Source organism: Coloeus monedula (genome assembly GCF_965178545.1).
Source record: "Coloeus monedula genome assembly, chromosome: 9".
Lineage (NCBI taxonomy): Eukaryota > Metazoa > Chordata > Aves > Passeriformes > Corvidae > Coloeus > Coloeus monedula.
The window spans coordinates 15,117,012-15,131,120 of NC_138789.1; the positions used below are offsets into that span (position 1 = coordinate 15,117,012).

General features: G+C 36.3%; 1 protein-coding gene across 3 annotated transcripts in view; it reads right to left on the reverse strand.

The window, feature by feature from the left end:
• FNBP1L (formin binding protein 1 like) overlaps positions 1 to 14,109 on the reverse strand; it is a 58,244-nt gene that overhangs the window by 23,840 nt on the left and 20,295 nt on the right. For all 3 annotated transcript variants that reach the window (XM_082286790.1, XM_082286789.1, XM_082286791.1), the window contains exon 2: positions 5,094 to 5,209. In XM_082286790.1, the coding sequence (XP_082142916.1) occupies positions 5,094 to 5,209 (116 nt within the window). The remainder of the gene's footprint in view (positions 1 to 5,093; positions 5,210 to 14,109) is intronic.

The window sequence follows — 14,109 nt, forward strand, 5'->3', positions numbered from 1 at the left end:
GTCATAAATACAGATTATTTACTAGCATGCTGATTTCTGTTCTGGTTTCATCTTTAATGCAATTGTTTACTATTTCTAGCAAGACAGAAATATTATATAATCCCTTCTCCTAGTAACAGCCAGTTTCATTTGTCAATCCTATCTACCTTTGGAGCAAAGGAACATACAGGTTGGAGACACTGTGATCAGGATTTAACAGCACAAGGTACAGTCATCAACGGCAAAAAATATGAAATGACAAGCAAATGCAGGTTTTAAAGATCAAAGAAAAAGACAGTGTTCATGTGAACGATTAAGCATAGATGGCTTTTCCAGTAAGTGAATACCAATACCTAATCAAAACAGAGATATTAAATTTAAATCTTTGAAAAAGCACAGGTTAACAAGCAGCCAGTATGAGCATGGATTTGAAGAGTGAAGCATTATTTCAAAGTTGACGCTTTTAAGAGGGCATAACATTCTCTGACATTTCAATCCTAATCCATGCCTAATTATCAGAATCCAGATATGGATCTGGACTAGCTGATAAGAAAACTGTACAAGTAATTGCTGACCATCAGAACAGAAACAAATCTACAAGATTAATTTCTTTGCTTCCTAAGAAAAGTGCAGCTGATGACACTTTAATCCTCTTTGGAAGTAAAATTTTGATGACTTCTATCACACTCTGTCTTACAGCCAGCCATTTGGAAGCAGATTTTATATAGGATTAACCACATCCAATTGTGCTGCTCCCATAATTTTATTAACCTCACTTCTTGGTATAAATTGGTCTCAGGTCAACACCAGCGAGACAGAAACCTGATTTTTAAGAGAAGTACCACCTCAGTCACCTAAGCAGAAGTTTCAAAAAGCACTCCAGTTGATAAAAATTACTTATAGTCATGTACATAGAACATCTACACAAAATTTTACAGACGTGTAAAGAACTGTGTTTATCAACTCAAAACTAAGTTTTCTTCAGTCAATTAATATAGCACATAAAGAACAGAAGCAGCAGCATCAACATGGTACAATTCCTATTAAGTTAGCACCTTAGGTACTGTGGTATCTGCTTATACTAAACCACTACAGCCTCTATATCATATTATAAATGAGCCTGGTAACAAACATTTTTGTTTTCATAAGTAGCTAAATCTGCAGTAAGTACTTAAAAGCATTTCCTATTGTCTTGGTTTGAGACACCTATTTACATGTAAAGTAATAGTTTCAATACAATTCTGATGTCTTCAGTGACTGCATACCAGTATTATGGACTGAGGGAAAACAGTAACAATTAACTGTATTTAGTAACATCTCATCTGAAAAAGTTTTAACTGGAGCAATCAATCTTAAACTGTAACCTGGCCTTCAAATTTACAAAGCTGAATATCCTTGGAACCATTAAGAAACCACATGTTTAAGATTATGGAAACATGACTATAAAAAAAACCTGCCACAACTGTATTTGAATAGTAATGAGAAGTGTAAAATCTCAGCTCCAATCAAAGGAAGAGAATTTTGAGAAATCACATGTGGTGATAATGTGTGTTCTCAACTTTACATTTGAACTTACACCCATTTTCAAAAATGTTTCCAAGATTGTGCATCTAAAAATGTGGAAACTGTGTCTCAGTTCGACTAGACATATGCGTACATTAATAGTGTATTTACAAAAATAACACTTATACACAACAGTATGCAGAAGGAACACGAAAAATAGAATTGACCAGAGTAGCCAGACATCTCCACAGATCACAATGCAAAATTTAAAGAGCAACAAACAGCTCAGGAACAATCATAGCTATTTGCTTTAAACCAACAATAGAGAAGCTGATCATATTCAGAAGTTTTATTCTGCCTGGCAGTTTCACTTCCAGCTGCAGGTATAACTTGTATTACTGCCTAACATCACAGGAAGTGGAACTCCTCTGTCTGCTCAAGTGTCATCATACTTCAGACAGGACAAAACGGGAGTGAACCTCCAGAATTATTTTGTGTGTAATGATGTGGAAGTAAACCAAACAGACTTTCACTTTGCTGCTTTTAAGAAACAATTCTGATCATCAGCAGCATCTGAGAATTCAATTTAAAAAGTCAGTCAAGAGCCCAGTAGTTTGGCACATATGAAATCTAATTTTTTCCAGTTACAAAATATAAACAAATTCAACAGTCATATCATTAAAATTGAATGTGTTAATGTACAATGTACCCTGCGGTATCTTTGTCCTGATTCGCATCCTTGTAACCCAGTAACAGCCTGTAATAACCTTTGCAAACCTTCGGGTAACACATTAGCTGAGACCTATGCTACATAAAACTTTAGATTTTCCTTTAAGTTACCTCAAACAAAACCAATTTAAACTTCCTTTTTTTGTTCCAGAACACATTATGTTGCAGGCAAAGACAAGACAAGCTAGGGTGGTTTTTTTCTCCACAGACAATTGAGGATTCTTCAATTTTTCTTATAATTTTTTCAGTATCAAAGAATAGCAAGGAATGACTTGTAACCTAAAACCAGTATTTGAAAAAGTTATCACTTCTGGAATTACTTGGCAATCATGAGCTGCAACACCTGCATATAGTAAGAATATAGTGAGTTTGCTCAAACGGCTTCTCATATGCTGCACATGCATCACTTGCCATCTCCTAGAAGACTTGGAAGGGCTGTTGCACCTGGGAAAGGCTCATCACTAAGTTGTGACAGTATAAAGAAAAATAGTTTTCAAAATGCAAGGGTATACACAAAGGGAATGTGAATTTCTGCCAGGAGGTGGACTCTAATTTGTGAAAACTTATGAAAAATTCACTCAAGTTTTCATCCTTGGATTTAAGTTATGAGAATAAGATCCATCAATGATCTCAACAGAATATTCATGGTCCACACTGAAACCAAAACAGAAAAAAATACCACCATACATCACTTAGCTTTATCTCCTGGCTAAACTTGGCTTTTCTTGGTCTCCCATCCAAGTACTAAGAGAGCCACAGATCTACCAAGAGGTGACTGCTTGCTCTACTGTTTATACTCTACTAACCAAGAGCATAATTCATCTCAGTTATAAAGTTCATTATGAAAAGATTCTCAAAACTGTTTTTCAAATTGTTTTCCATTACAAAAGGAAGAAACAGTGATATACTAGAAATTTCCATTAGGGATATTAATATCTATCTCACAGACCATATGCAGCCAATGTTAAAATTACCAGAACCACAGTCCATCCCACAAGATCTTCTCTCTCAGAAGTTCCCAGGAGCAAGATGCAAGATGGCTAACTCTTCTGAAGGTGACAATTTTGCTTGATCTCAATCCCCCCTGGGCCTTATAACTATTTTACATAATTAAAAACAGTGAGTGTCCTCAGGAGGAATGAGGGCTGAAATCAAGTTGTCATCGTGAGACAGTTCACTACTAAACAATCAAGTCTCCTCCAAAGAATACACATGCAAGAATATCAAAGAGTAGCTTCACAAATTGGTCTACTGGCAGAAAATCAGTCACCCTCTGAAGTATGTGCTGTCCAGACCCTCACTGGAAGCAGGCAGGAAGTGCATGCATGCACTGTATAGCATGTGTGCAGCAAGACCTGTGCTTCCCAGAACTGTCATACTTACTGCACAAGGAGTCAGTCCAGTCATCTGACAGAAGGGGTGCTCGACAAAACTCTTTCATTTTTGAAAGACACTTCAAGAAAAATCAATAGTTTTACCCAGAGTAAAATGCTGAACAGAGAAAATTTCCTATTTTTAGTCAAATCCTAAAATAATAATGTGGTGTCTCATCTTGCTAGCCGTGGAATGAACCGTTAAATACAATTAAGCAAAATGACATTTGCTAATACTATTAAAGGAAAATATCTTGATAGATCTGTGGAAATAAAACATATTTCTATTTTTAAACAGACAACTGAAAACAAATCGAAACAAGGCTGCAAACTGTGCTGCGCATGCTTCCAACTTTCCCTTACCTCCTTAGATTCTTCTATACCAGCTTTGTAAAAGTGGTATTTATTTTCTTCCTTTTAAGAAAAAAATTCCTTCAGTAAAGCAATGGGTTATTATGTTAGGTGAATATATACAACTGGATGAAAAGAAACTGATAAAGAAATCAAAAAGGAAATGAGCAGCCCAGATAGAGAACATCCATATCCTCAGCTGTGAACCCCATTACTGTATTAATGAAGAAGGATTTCTCAGCTCTCTATCTGGTAACAATCTGCTTTGCAAATGATGAGATGATGGAAGAAACCACAGAAGAGAAGTTGTTATCAGTTTCAGTCTTGACAAGGGTAGGCAGCAGCTTCAGCTGAATCCCCAAAGGAATTCAAAACAGTGAAGATAATGGTGAAGGCAAAGCTGGCAGTGAATGCCAAGTTCACAGGAGCATCTTACTTTAAATTTTATTCTTCACGCACTGTGTGCACCTTTTGGTAAAAATCAACCTATTTTATTCTGAAGAAATAACTTTATTCTGAAGCAGTCATTTCATGGCTGCTACTCTCCTTGTATATCTCTGAAGGGAAATTCCTATCGGACCTCAAAGATGTTTCACTTGGCAGCTGCAGAACAGAGGTAAGACAAAGGGTGGCTGGGTTACAGTCTCACCCAAAGGGACAAGACCTGCTATGGAAAGGGTGTGCTATAAGGACAGGAAGGTCTTGTTGTTTTCTCAAGTTCTCCTCAATTACTTCACTCAGATTGCTTAACACAATGTATTGTAGCTCTTGCCAATTCAACATGAGAAATTAATTAGTAGCAGAGGCACACACACACACAAGTGTAGATACAGATAATGCACTTTACAGCAAACATGCTGACAGTCAGTGCAAAAAATCACTATGGTTTTCCTTATTTTGAATCTTTAATTTTAAGTCTTAAATCTTTTTAGTTCAAAGATCTGAAGGGTGGGTGGGAGAGAAGAGTGGGAGAGAAGGCAAAAACACCCAAAGATAATTTTCTGGTTTAGACTGGTCTGTCGTGAAAACAGCTAGTGATGTAATTCACTGTGTAAATGAAAAACAGTCATTAATCACTACATTTCATACTTGCCCATCATCTGATACAGTGATTTTAAGTAACTGCTAAGATCCTTTTGCAAAGAAAAAAAATCTTACCTCAGTTGTTTTGCATAGTTTTGCTCAATTTCTATCCTTTCTTTTACAAATTTTGCGTATTTCTCCAAGAAGTCAATGCCCCACTGTGTATGCTTGTCCAAGTTATCAAACTGATCCTTTAAAAACAAAAGGAAACAAAATTACCCAGAATTAGTTAAGAATTGCAACAGCACCAGATTTACACATAATGTATTTGTAGGTTGTGCTCTGAGGGAATGCTTGCTACTTGGATAGAAGTCACTCAAGTTATAAATCAATCAAATGTGTACATACGTCTCAGCCATATACCTGAACAGTAGGTTTCATGTGCAGGAACAGATCTACCTCTTTTTGTAAAAACCGCTCTAAATACTTGCATGTTAAGCTGTAAGCAGTCTTTCATCACTTTCACAATGCAAATCTTTCTTTCCTCTCCAAATCCTTTATTTCAAAAGTGAATCTTTTCCACCCAGATAACAGACATAACCAAAGATGACTATTGGATAAATAAGAGACTGCTCACAGAAGAGATGTCTGGCAGTTTTGAAATGCAAGAAATTATCATTTCAGTGGATATAAAAAATTACTTTCACTCTTAGGATTGCCCACTAAAAGAAAAATAATATAAATTTTAGTGGCATGATTAAACTGGGTGTAGCCTGCATATCAAAAACATTGATTAAATCAAAACTATATAGGCAGTTCATGATCAGCTCTAACAGGAGATTGCAAAAAAAGCAAACCTGACCTAAGTAATTAAGAAAGTTATAGCAAAGTAAAGGCACAAAACAAAAAGGAGAAGCAGTCAAAAATAAACTGTGTTTCCCCAAAAAAACTTGGGGAATTTTTAATACATTAAACCATCTTCAAAATCAATCTTTCACTGCACTCTGTACTGATCAACAGGTGGAAGACATGCTAATTAGGATTTTTCAATAAGCAGAAAATTCAAAAAACAAGCGAAAATGTGGGGGTTAAGAATTAGGCAGGAGAAAAGAAAGGTACAAAATACAGCCTAAAAAACATTTTTAGTCAAACACATACTTGCATTTCATGCAACAATAATCTACCACAGTGGAAAAATCAAGGATTCTCAGGTTACAATAGCATTTAAAATAATTTTTTCTTAGCAGTTACATAGTAACCCGAAAAGACGAGTAAATGAAACATCCAAGTTTGTGTCCTGTAGAGGCTATATCCAAATACACTTCACAGTAAACTTAAAAAATAAAAAGCAGAAAAAAGAAAAAAGCTAAGGAGGCAATTAAGCTCAAAGTTTAATTAAGTTACACAAAAAAAAAAAAAACCCTGTGAAGGCTATTTATCAGAGGCTATCTCTTGCAGATTCAGTACCCTGCCTGAACCTAATGAATGACGTAGACTTCTAGCATTAGCAATTTAAGTTCAATTTCAACATGCAATAGGATGATCTACAGTTAAATCAGAAAATGCCATAAAATGTTGCAAGGCCTAAGACTCAAGGAAAGCACATTCACTTAGAGATACCAGGTCAAGACAACTATATACAACCAACAAAAATAAACATAACATACAAGATTAAGGTTGCTGTCAAATCTTGCCTTGCAGGTCCCAGTATCCTACACCACGGACTAACAACCACAGCCATTAGTGCCTTGAACACTTCAGTCCAATGGCATGCAAGTACTGCCAACCAAAAGCATCCATCCTGTTCCACCACCAGCCTCTGCACCACTCTCTCCACCAAAATCACAACCACTTTCCCCAATTGTTTCACCAGAGAACCACAAACAGCCAAGAGATGGGAGAGGGACTGAAGACAAGACTTCAATGTCTTTGGGAAAACATGGCCTGTATCTCAGATTATTCTGATATGTGCACTTTATACCAACTGGACATTTCCACTCAAAATATCTCTTGTCAAATAAAGTGACATTTCTGCTACTGTTTTTAGAGAAGCTGCACATGCATTGTTTGAGTGTGGGAATAGGGAGACAGTTACCAGACTGTAGCATCAAACCACATTTGCAAATATGCATAAAAATACATCAATCTCAAGAAGTCTTTCTTTTTTATACTCCACTCATTTGCGTAATTACTCTTACAAAATTAACCTAGCATCCAAAAGTAGTTTCTAAAATGTGCTTTTGGCATGCAGTCAATACCTAATACCATTAAGACAAACTGACTTCCTTCAGCACACAGAACAAAGCCTTTGCTGTCCTACTTAGGCTCTTTAGACCACAAAGTTCTCATTTGCTACTAAGGTTTAATTAGCATTAGGGAATACCACACTACTTATGTTCCCAAACATGCAAGCAGAGACAGTGGCTCTCCAAATATTTTGTTGAAACAAAAAAGGATTCCACTGATCAAACTTCATTCAAGATCTGCTATTAATATGAAAACGACATTTGACAAGCTATCACACTTTATTACAAACATTTCATCATTGACCACATGACAAAAACTCTTTTCCCCCCCCTCAATTCCTCTTTTTCATCTGATTCTAGAAACAGTATGTTCTGTGCAAAGACAGCTTTGTTGGATTATCCCACAGCTTCGCAAGTTTTCAAATTCTCTATAAACAATAAACCAGTGAATGAAAGACTACAGTCACAAGAATCACCTTATACTGCTCTGTAAAGCCACTGAGACAAATGAGCAAAAGATCAAGGCAACATCAACAAATAAGCAAAAAGGACTGGCCTTTTCAGAAAGGCTTCTAGACAGGAGTCACAAATTTACTCATGGTCCTTTCGACCTCTCTCCAGAAGCACGTGTTTGAACTCTGGGCCTCGATTAAGCAAAAAACTTCCTTTTCATACCAGAACATAAACAGCAAATCTTCCAGACTGCTATGAAGGAAATCAAACTAATGCACTGAGACACAAGTGACACCTTCAAAGGAAAAAAAATGGTCAAAAATCAGGCGATGCTGTACAGACAAGAAAACAGACCAAACAGTTCCAATAAAATTTCAGTCTGTAATTTCAAAATAAATATATCAGTGTATTAATTTGGCTAGCTCCTTTATAAGAAATATGAAAACTGCATTAACTAGAGAGCAGCAAAAGGTAATTAAAAAAAAAAAGATCACATCCTACAATATCTGGCTATCTACACCTTTATAATGAAGGATGTTCTCAACAATATTTCCTTTCAAATATATATTGCTGGTTGTCTAGTAACGGCCCACATCCCTTGCCAGCTGAGCAGCCAGTTTTCGTAAAAATCTTTATTAAAACTGCAGCTGAGTATTATTAAAGTGATTAAGGTCAGGTAATGGAAGTAGAAAGTAGAAACTGCCCACTCAAAAGTGGAATGTAGTCCAAAGCCTCTCCATTACAAACAAACAAATCTGACACTTGACAAGAAGTTTGTAGTAGGTCAATACAGACTATTCCAAAACAAATGTAACCTCCCTAAATTCTACTTCCAGATTATTTACTGGAACTACAGATCATGTTACAAATACTTCAGGTTTGCAGTTCTAAACTTACCATGTGTTTGCAGACAGCAGGAAGCTTTACAACAATAGCAGCTGAAGCATCAAAGCCAAGAGCCAGCCTGACTCAAACCAGCACCCAAGACAAAACAGACTCTCCCAGGTTAACTCAAGGTAAGTTCTCCTCTTCTTAGACTTGTTTTTTCTCCCAACAAGCCTCAAGAACCAATAAAAAAAACAACATGGGAGATCTCTTCAGAGGGATGAGTATGAAGGGAATGCTACAGCATAAATACTGAACGTTTAGTCTTCCTAAAGCTACCAGTCCAGACACTGGACGAGCACGGGAGTTTTAAATAAAAGGCATTGAACAAGACTGAGATTTTTAAAGGGTTAATGCTCCCAGCTTTCACCAACTTCAGAAAGCAACTCTACTTGCATTTAAAGCTAGGATTGTGGTATCGTTCTTAAAAAATCCTTCTGTTTCACTAATTTATGCCTTTACAATATGTAAACTAGCTAACTGCATTAACATCCAATTGCTCCCGAATTAGTCTCCCATTTCACTGACCTCCAGACAACACAGCTGAAAGTTTTAAGAATCACATTAAACATTGAAGTACATTGACTTACAAGTTTCAGAAACCTATCTCAATTAATTCCATCTGCAATATCTACTTAATAAAACATTTTATTTGAAATGAGAATACTTTGCATTAATTACCCTACCATCATTTTATTCTCTATTGACTCAACTGCAGATCATTAGTTCCATACTTTCATCTGGCCACAGTTTTAGTCTGCAGTTACCCAAGTGATCTTATTTGCACTTTTGAAGTACTGGCTCAAGACAAGATTTTTTCCCAATTCTTTGTTCTCCAGGCTTCAGAGCCAGTCTAAACTTCCAAGCCAGTGAGTGGGAGATTAAAAACTCAATCCCGTATTTTGCTCTCCAACTTCTTAAGCCTTATGCAGTCTGGTACAAGGAAATACATACTATGCCAGTGTTTAGAGCATGGAAAAACAGCAGTCAGGTCTTGTTCAGGGAAAAAAAAAAATTTAAAACACTTGGCATCAAAAAAGCCCCAGTGCATTTGTGGATAGAAATGTTGTATTTTAATATCACTTTATGAAAAGCCATGACTTACTTAACCACACAACTACAAGTCCACAGTAAGCCAAATGAGAAAATGTGGGTGATTAGATAATACCAATCTTAGCAGTTCTTGTTTACTCAATTAAAGCCCGTGAGGTTTGTCAAATGAACCTGAATCATGGACAAATTTAAATGATAGGTTAAATTCCGCATAATGTCCTTTTTCCTGCATGAGCAGCACTACAGAAGAAAAGAAGACCCAACTCTATTCAAGAAGTTAAATATTTTAAGTGACGATTTAACATACTAAGATTTTATAAAACTCTTATGAAATAGCTGAATTATTTCTATGAAACATGCCACTTGGGTTTTATTTTTTTATTTTTAGATAACGATCAAGGCCTTCACATGATTAATTATTTTACTTGGAGATATTTCCAACCAAATTTCTTTATTTCAAAAAACAAAACAAACCAAAAAAATTCTTGCAGTGTTTGTACAAAGAACTACCTGATGCCCTACATTAAAAATTATGGGAATCATAATCATCTATGAATATATTAATGAGAAGTCAGCAGTATAATATACTATACCTTTCCCTATTTGTCTTCAGGACAAGTTAATTATAAAATTGTATTTTAATTAGAGCATGTTACACTAATTTACTTCTGACAACACATTTCAGTTTCTCTTTGTGGATACCTCTTCACTGTCTAACTGGTTTTGGTTTCTACTTTTGTCTCTATCTTTATGCATTCCTGCTTCCTTTTCTATCTTAGGATAATAGCTCTTTTATTTTACTGTCTGAACTGATTATCACTTCTCTGTACTCCTGCCTGTTTGTTCTCATAATTATCAATTTGGTCTGGTCTTTCTTTTTTCCTTGCAACTGCAATATGCTTCTTCCTAACAGGCAGACAAAAGCTGCTTCCAGCTAAACAGTACTTTATCTTTTCAAAACACCCTGTTAGTTTCACATCTAAAAACTAACAAAGAGCTGTTTCTATATCAAGAACAAAAAAAAAAGTGTTTTTCTTTTCTGCTTTCTACAAGTTCTGGATTGTAGCTCCAAACTAATCTGCAAATTATACCTCATTCCCCTCTGAAAACAATCTAGGTATTACAGTTAAGAGAGAGGAAAAAATGTGGCTGTGAGCAAACTTAAAGGCTAGGCATTTTATAGGCTAGAAGATTGATATCAATTAGAAGGTCCAGGGCAGCAACATCAAAAGCCATAGCAACACTGGAAATAAAGCAGAGGCACTCAGATTAAGATGAGGAAAAAAAATGTGACAGGTTCATATACATAAAAAAACCAGTACTTTACATTTCAATTTCATATTAAAATAGAAGTTCACTATAGATTGTACAAGGATACGTACAGGATACTATGAAGAAAATCTAGTAGTCTTTTTGAGACATGAATAGAAAAATAATTCCTAAAAAACTTCTGAAAACAGTTTGTAGGTTGACCTTCAGGACACGAAGTAACTTTGCTTGCAAAAATTAAGACACTGGTATTAACGGTACACTATGTTGTAGCTTGAAAATATTTAATTGCAAAACTGTGCTAGAAATGCAAACTTAAATATGCAAAAGGAAAACAACAAGAATTAAAAAATCACTTTTAGCTGGACAAAAGACTACATTGCTCTGAGGAATAAAGAATTACTAAATTCATAGTATCAATGCAGTATGAAAAATCCATTTGCCTGTTAAGTTTTAGCACATATACTTGAAAAGCAGTATCACTGTCAACTTTAATTTTAAAAAGTCAATTTCTAATATTAGAGAAACATTTGCATGATAAAGTGAGCAAAAAACTCCAAAAAGTACTGAACCACTGAAGATCCAGCCATGCTGTAAGATAATGTATACAGCAAGTCAGGTTTCTAAAGCAAAGCTAAAAATGGAGAGCCACAATTGAGGAAGAGAAAGACAAAGACTGTTTTTCTCCATAAGCATGTCCCCAAACCAGCAGCAAAGGAACTGCTTTGGAAACTCTGGATGAAAGTCAGGTCTGGCAAGAGGGGATGTCTTGTTTGAGACTTAACAACTTCACAGGTGTGACATATTTATTTTCCAGGAAAGGGCAGGAATCTACCACAGACAGAATATGAGTAGAAACATTTGTGACTGCTTTTGAAATGAGGAGCCATAGTTACAAAAGAATCAAGTTCTGCCTCTGGAGATTTGCAGATCAGCTGAATTAAATCAGAGATTACAGCTGTGCACTCCAGTTCACCCATGCCACTGAATGGATCAGTTGGACTAATCATTAGATTTTAACAGCAATAGTTTCCTACCAGCAGAGCAAACTGACTGAAAAAGTTCCCAACTGGGACACTGAACATCAGTGTTAAGACAAGAGGAAAGGAACACACTGCCACAGAGGGTATCTCAACAACCACTCCTATCCGCCCTGTTAATGAATCATCTCCAGAATTCTTCAGTTAATACACAGTCACATTCAGAAGAACTAGAACAGCGTATTTACCTCACTGCATCATGATGGAAACTTAAGTAAAGAAAACTTCACTTCTATGCAGTACCTACAGGTCTGCTCTCTTCTTCACCCAGGTGACCCTGCTCTGTAGTCCCACAGCGGGCTCACAGCCTGCCACAGACTGCAGGGAGGGCTATTCCTAAACACACCACTTCTTCCTCCTCAGGAAGTTAAACCAACACAGTGTGCAGTAGCCAGAACACAGTTCCAGGCATCCTTCCTCTCTGCTACTCATCACAGCCTCTTCACATTGAGCTTGTTGAAGAACAGGCTCTTCACTGTGGGTGGGTATCAGCTCTAGCATCTTTACCAACAAAGTTAGGAAGGAGGTAAGTACTGTGTCCCAAGCAAACAGAATGGACTCCCTTACCACCACCACTTGAGAAAAATACAAACACACACACACTCACATGAAGTAAGTCTCACTAGAACACAAGCATACATAAAATACAGACCAGGAAATCCTACTTTGTAAACCAGATCAGAACCCTCTTTAGCTTTCAATCATCCCCTTAATTTAATTCAAATTTTAATTGGGAAGAATTTTTTTTTAAAGAAACTTAGCCAGATTTTTTTCACATGTTCTTAATAGAGATTTTTAGAATACCTGAGTCTTATCTGCATTTGAACCAAAGGTTAATTCTGAAACACATAACTCTTCACTCAGTTCTATTTTAAGCTTAATTCCCACTTTAACACACAACAGACCATTTTCAAACACCTCTATCCAATACAATAGCAGATCACAAACCATGTCTTTTTGAGCCTTGCTGGATTAAAATAGTTGCCATTTTAGCACAGAGGCATTATTACACTCGCCTTGTATATACAAAGGACATAATTATGCCCATTCCCCTAATGGACAAGAAACCTTATTTTCACCATAGCCAAGCCAGAAAACAGGCACTTCCTGAGTCTTCTGGGAACGGCTGAAGGTTGTTAATAAACAGACTGAAGCATAAGTACATTTTAGCCCTAGTTATGTCACTTGAAAAAGGGGACAGGAAGACTCTGTTTAACCCTAAATGAAGTAAGTGCGATACGATGCATCACAGTAAAAAATGCTACTACTGTTTGTACAATATTTAGAGATGCTGTTGCTCATTATAAGAAATATCTGGACAAAATCACATCTTTCCAGCAACACTAGAATAACAGATTATAAAGAAGTGAAGCTATATATCAATGAAGCAGCAGAATACTCAGTTTGCTGTATGACCAACACCCATGTGAGGCCTCAACTGAAGCAGAAGTTCTGTGCAAAACCAGCACATTTACTGCAATGGCAGCCTACAGAAAATTTGCAAGAACAAAGTATCTGGCTTGGAAAACACTGATGGAAAATTTTGAAAAATTGTGTAAAGAATCATTTAGTTTTTCAGTTACAAAATATTATTACATGACTTGACACTCTATGCACAATGTGAATGTTTTAGTGCATGATTAAAGAACCCTTGGTGAAACTACTGAAAACTAAAAACTTTTAAATGTCTCTCTACCAGTTACAGCCACTTCCACAATATTATTAAAAATACATCCACAGGAGACAGACTGAGCAAGCAACTCTGACACTCCCCACTTCTTGCACATGTGACAATCTATTTTTGCATTCTGGAGGATATGTTTTTTAAAAACTTGTAGAAACAAAAAAGGGATCTCACCTACTGACAACTTCTTCAGCAAAGGGTTAAATTCCTGCTCTGGATGGTCTGTCATAGCATCTAACAAGCAGAGTATGCACTGGTTTTTTCCTCTCTATACACTAAGGGAGTGAACAGTGTGCTCAGCACAAGAAGGGAGTGGTCTCAATGTTACAAAGCAAGGCAATGGGGAAAGATAAAAGGTTTGCACATGGAATATTACAGAATACATAGATGCCCTACATCAAAAATTCAGAAAACAAGATCCACCAGCTTTGCATGTGCACACACAACTCTGTACAAATTATATTACAACATGTCCAGCTGCAATACCATGAAACCCAGCTTACACTGCACTATTTAGTGAG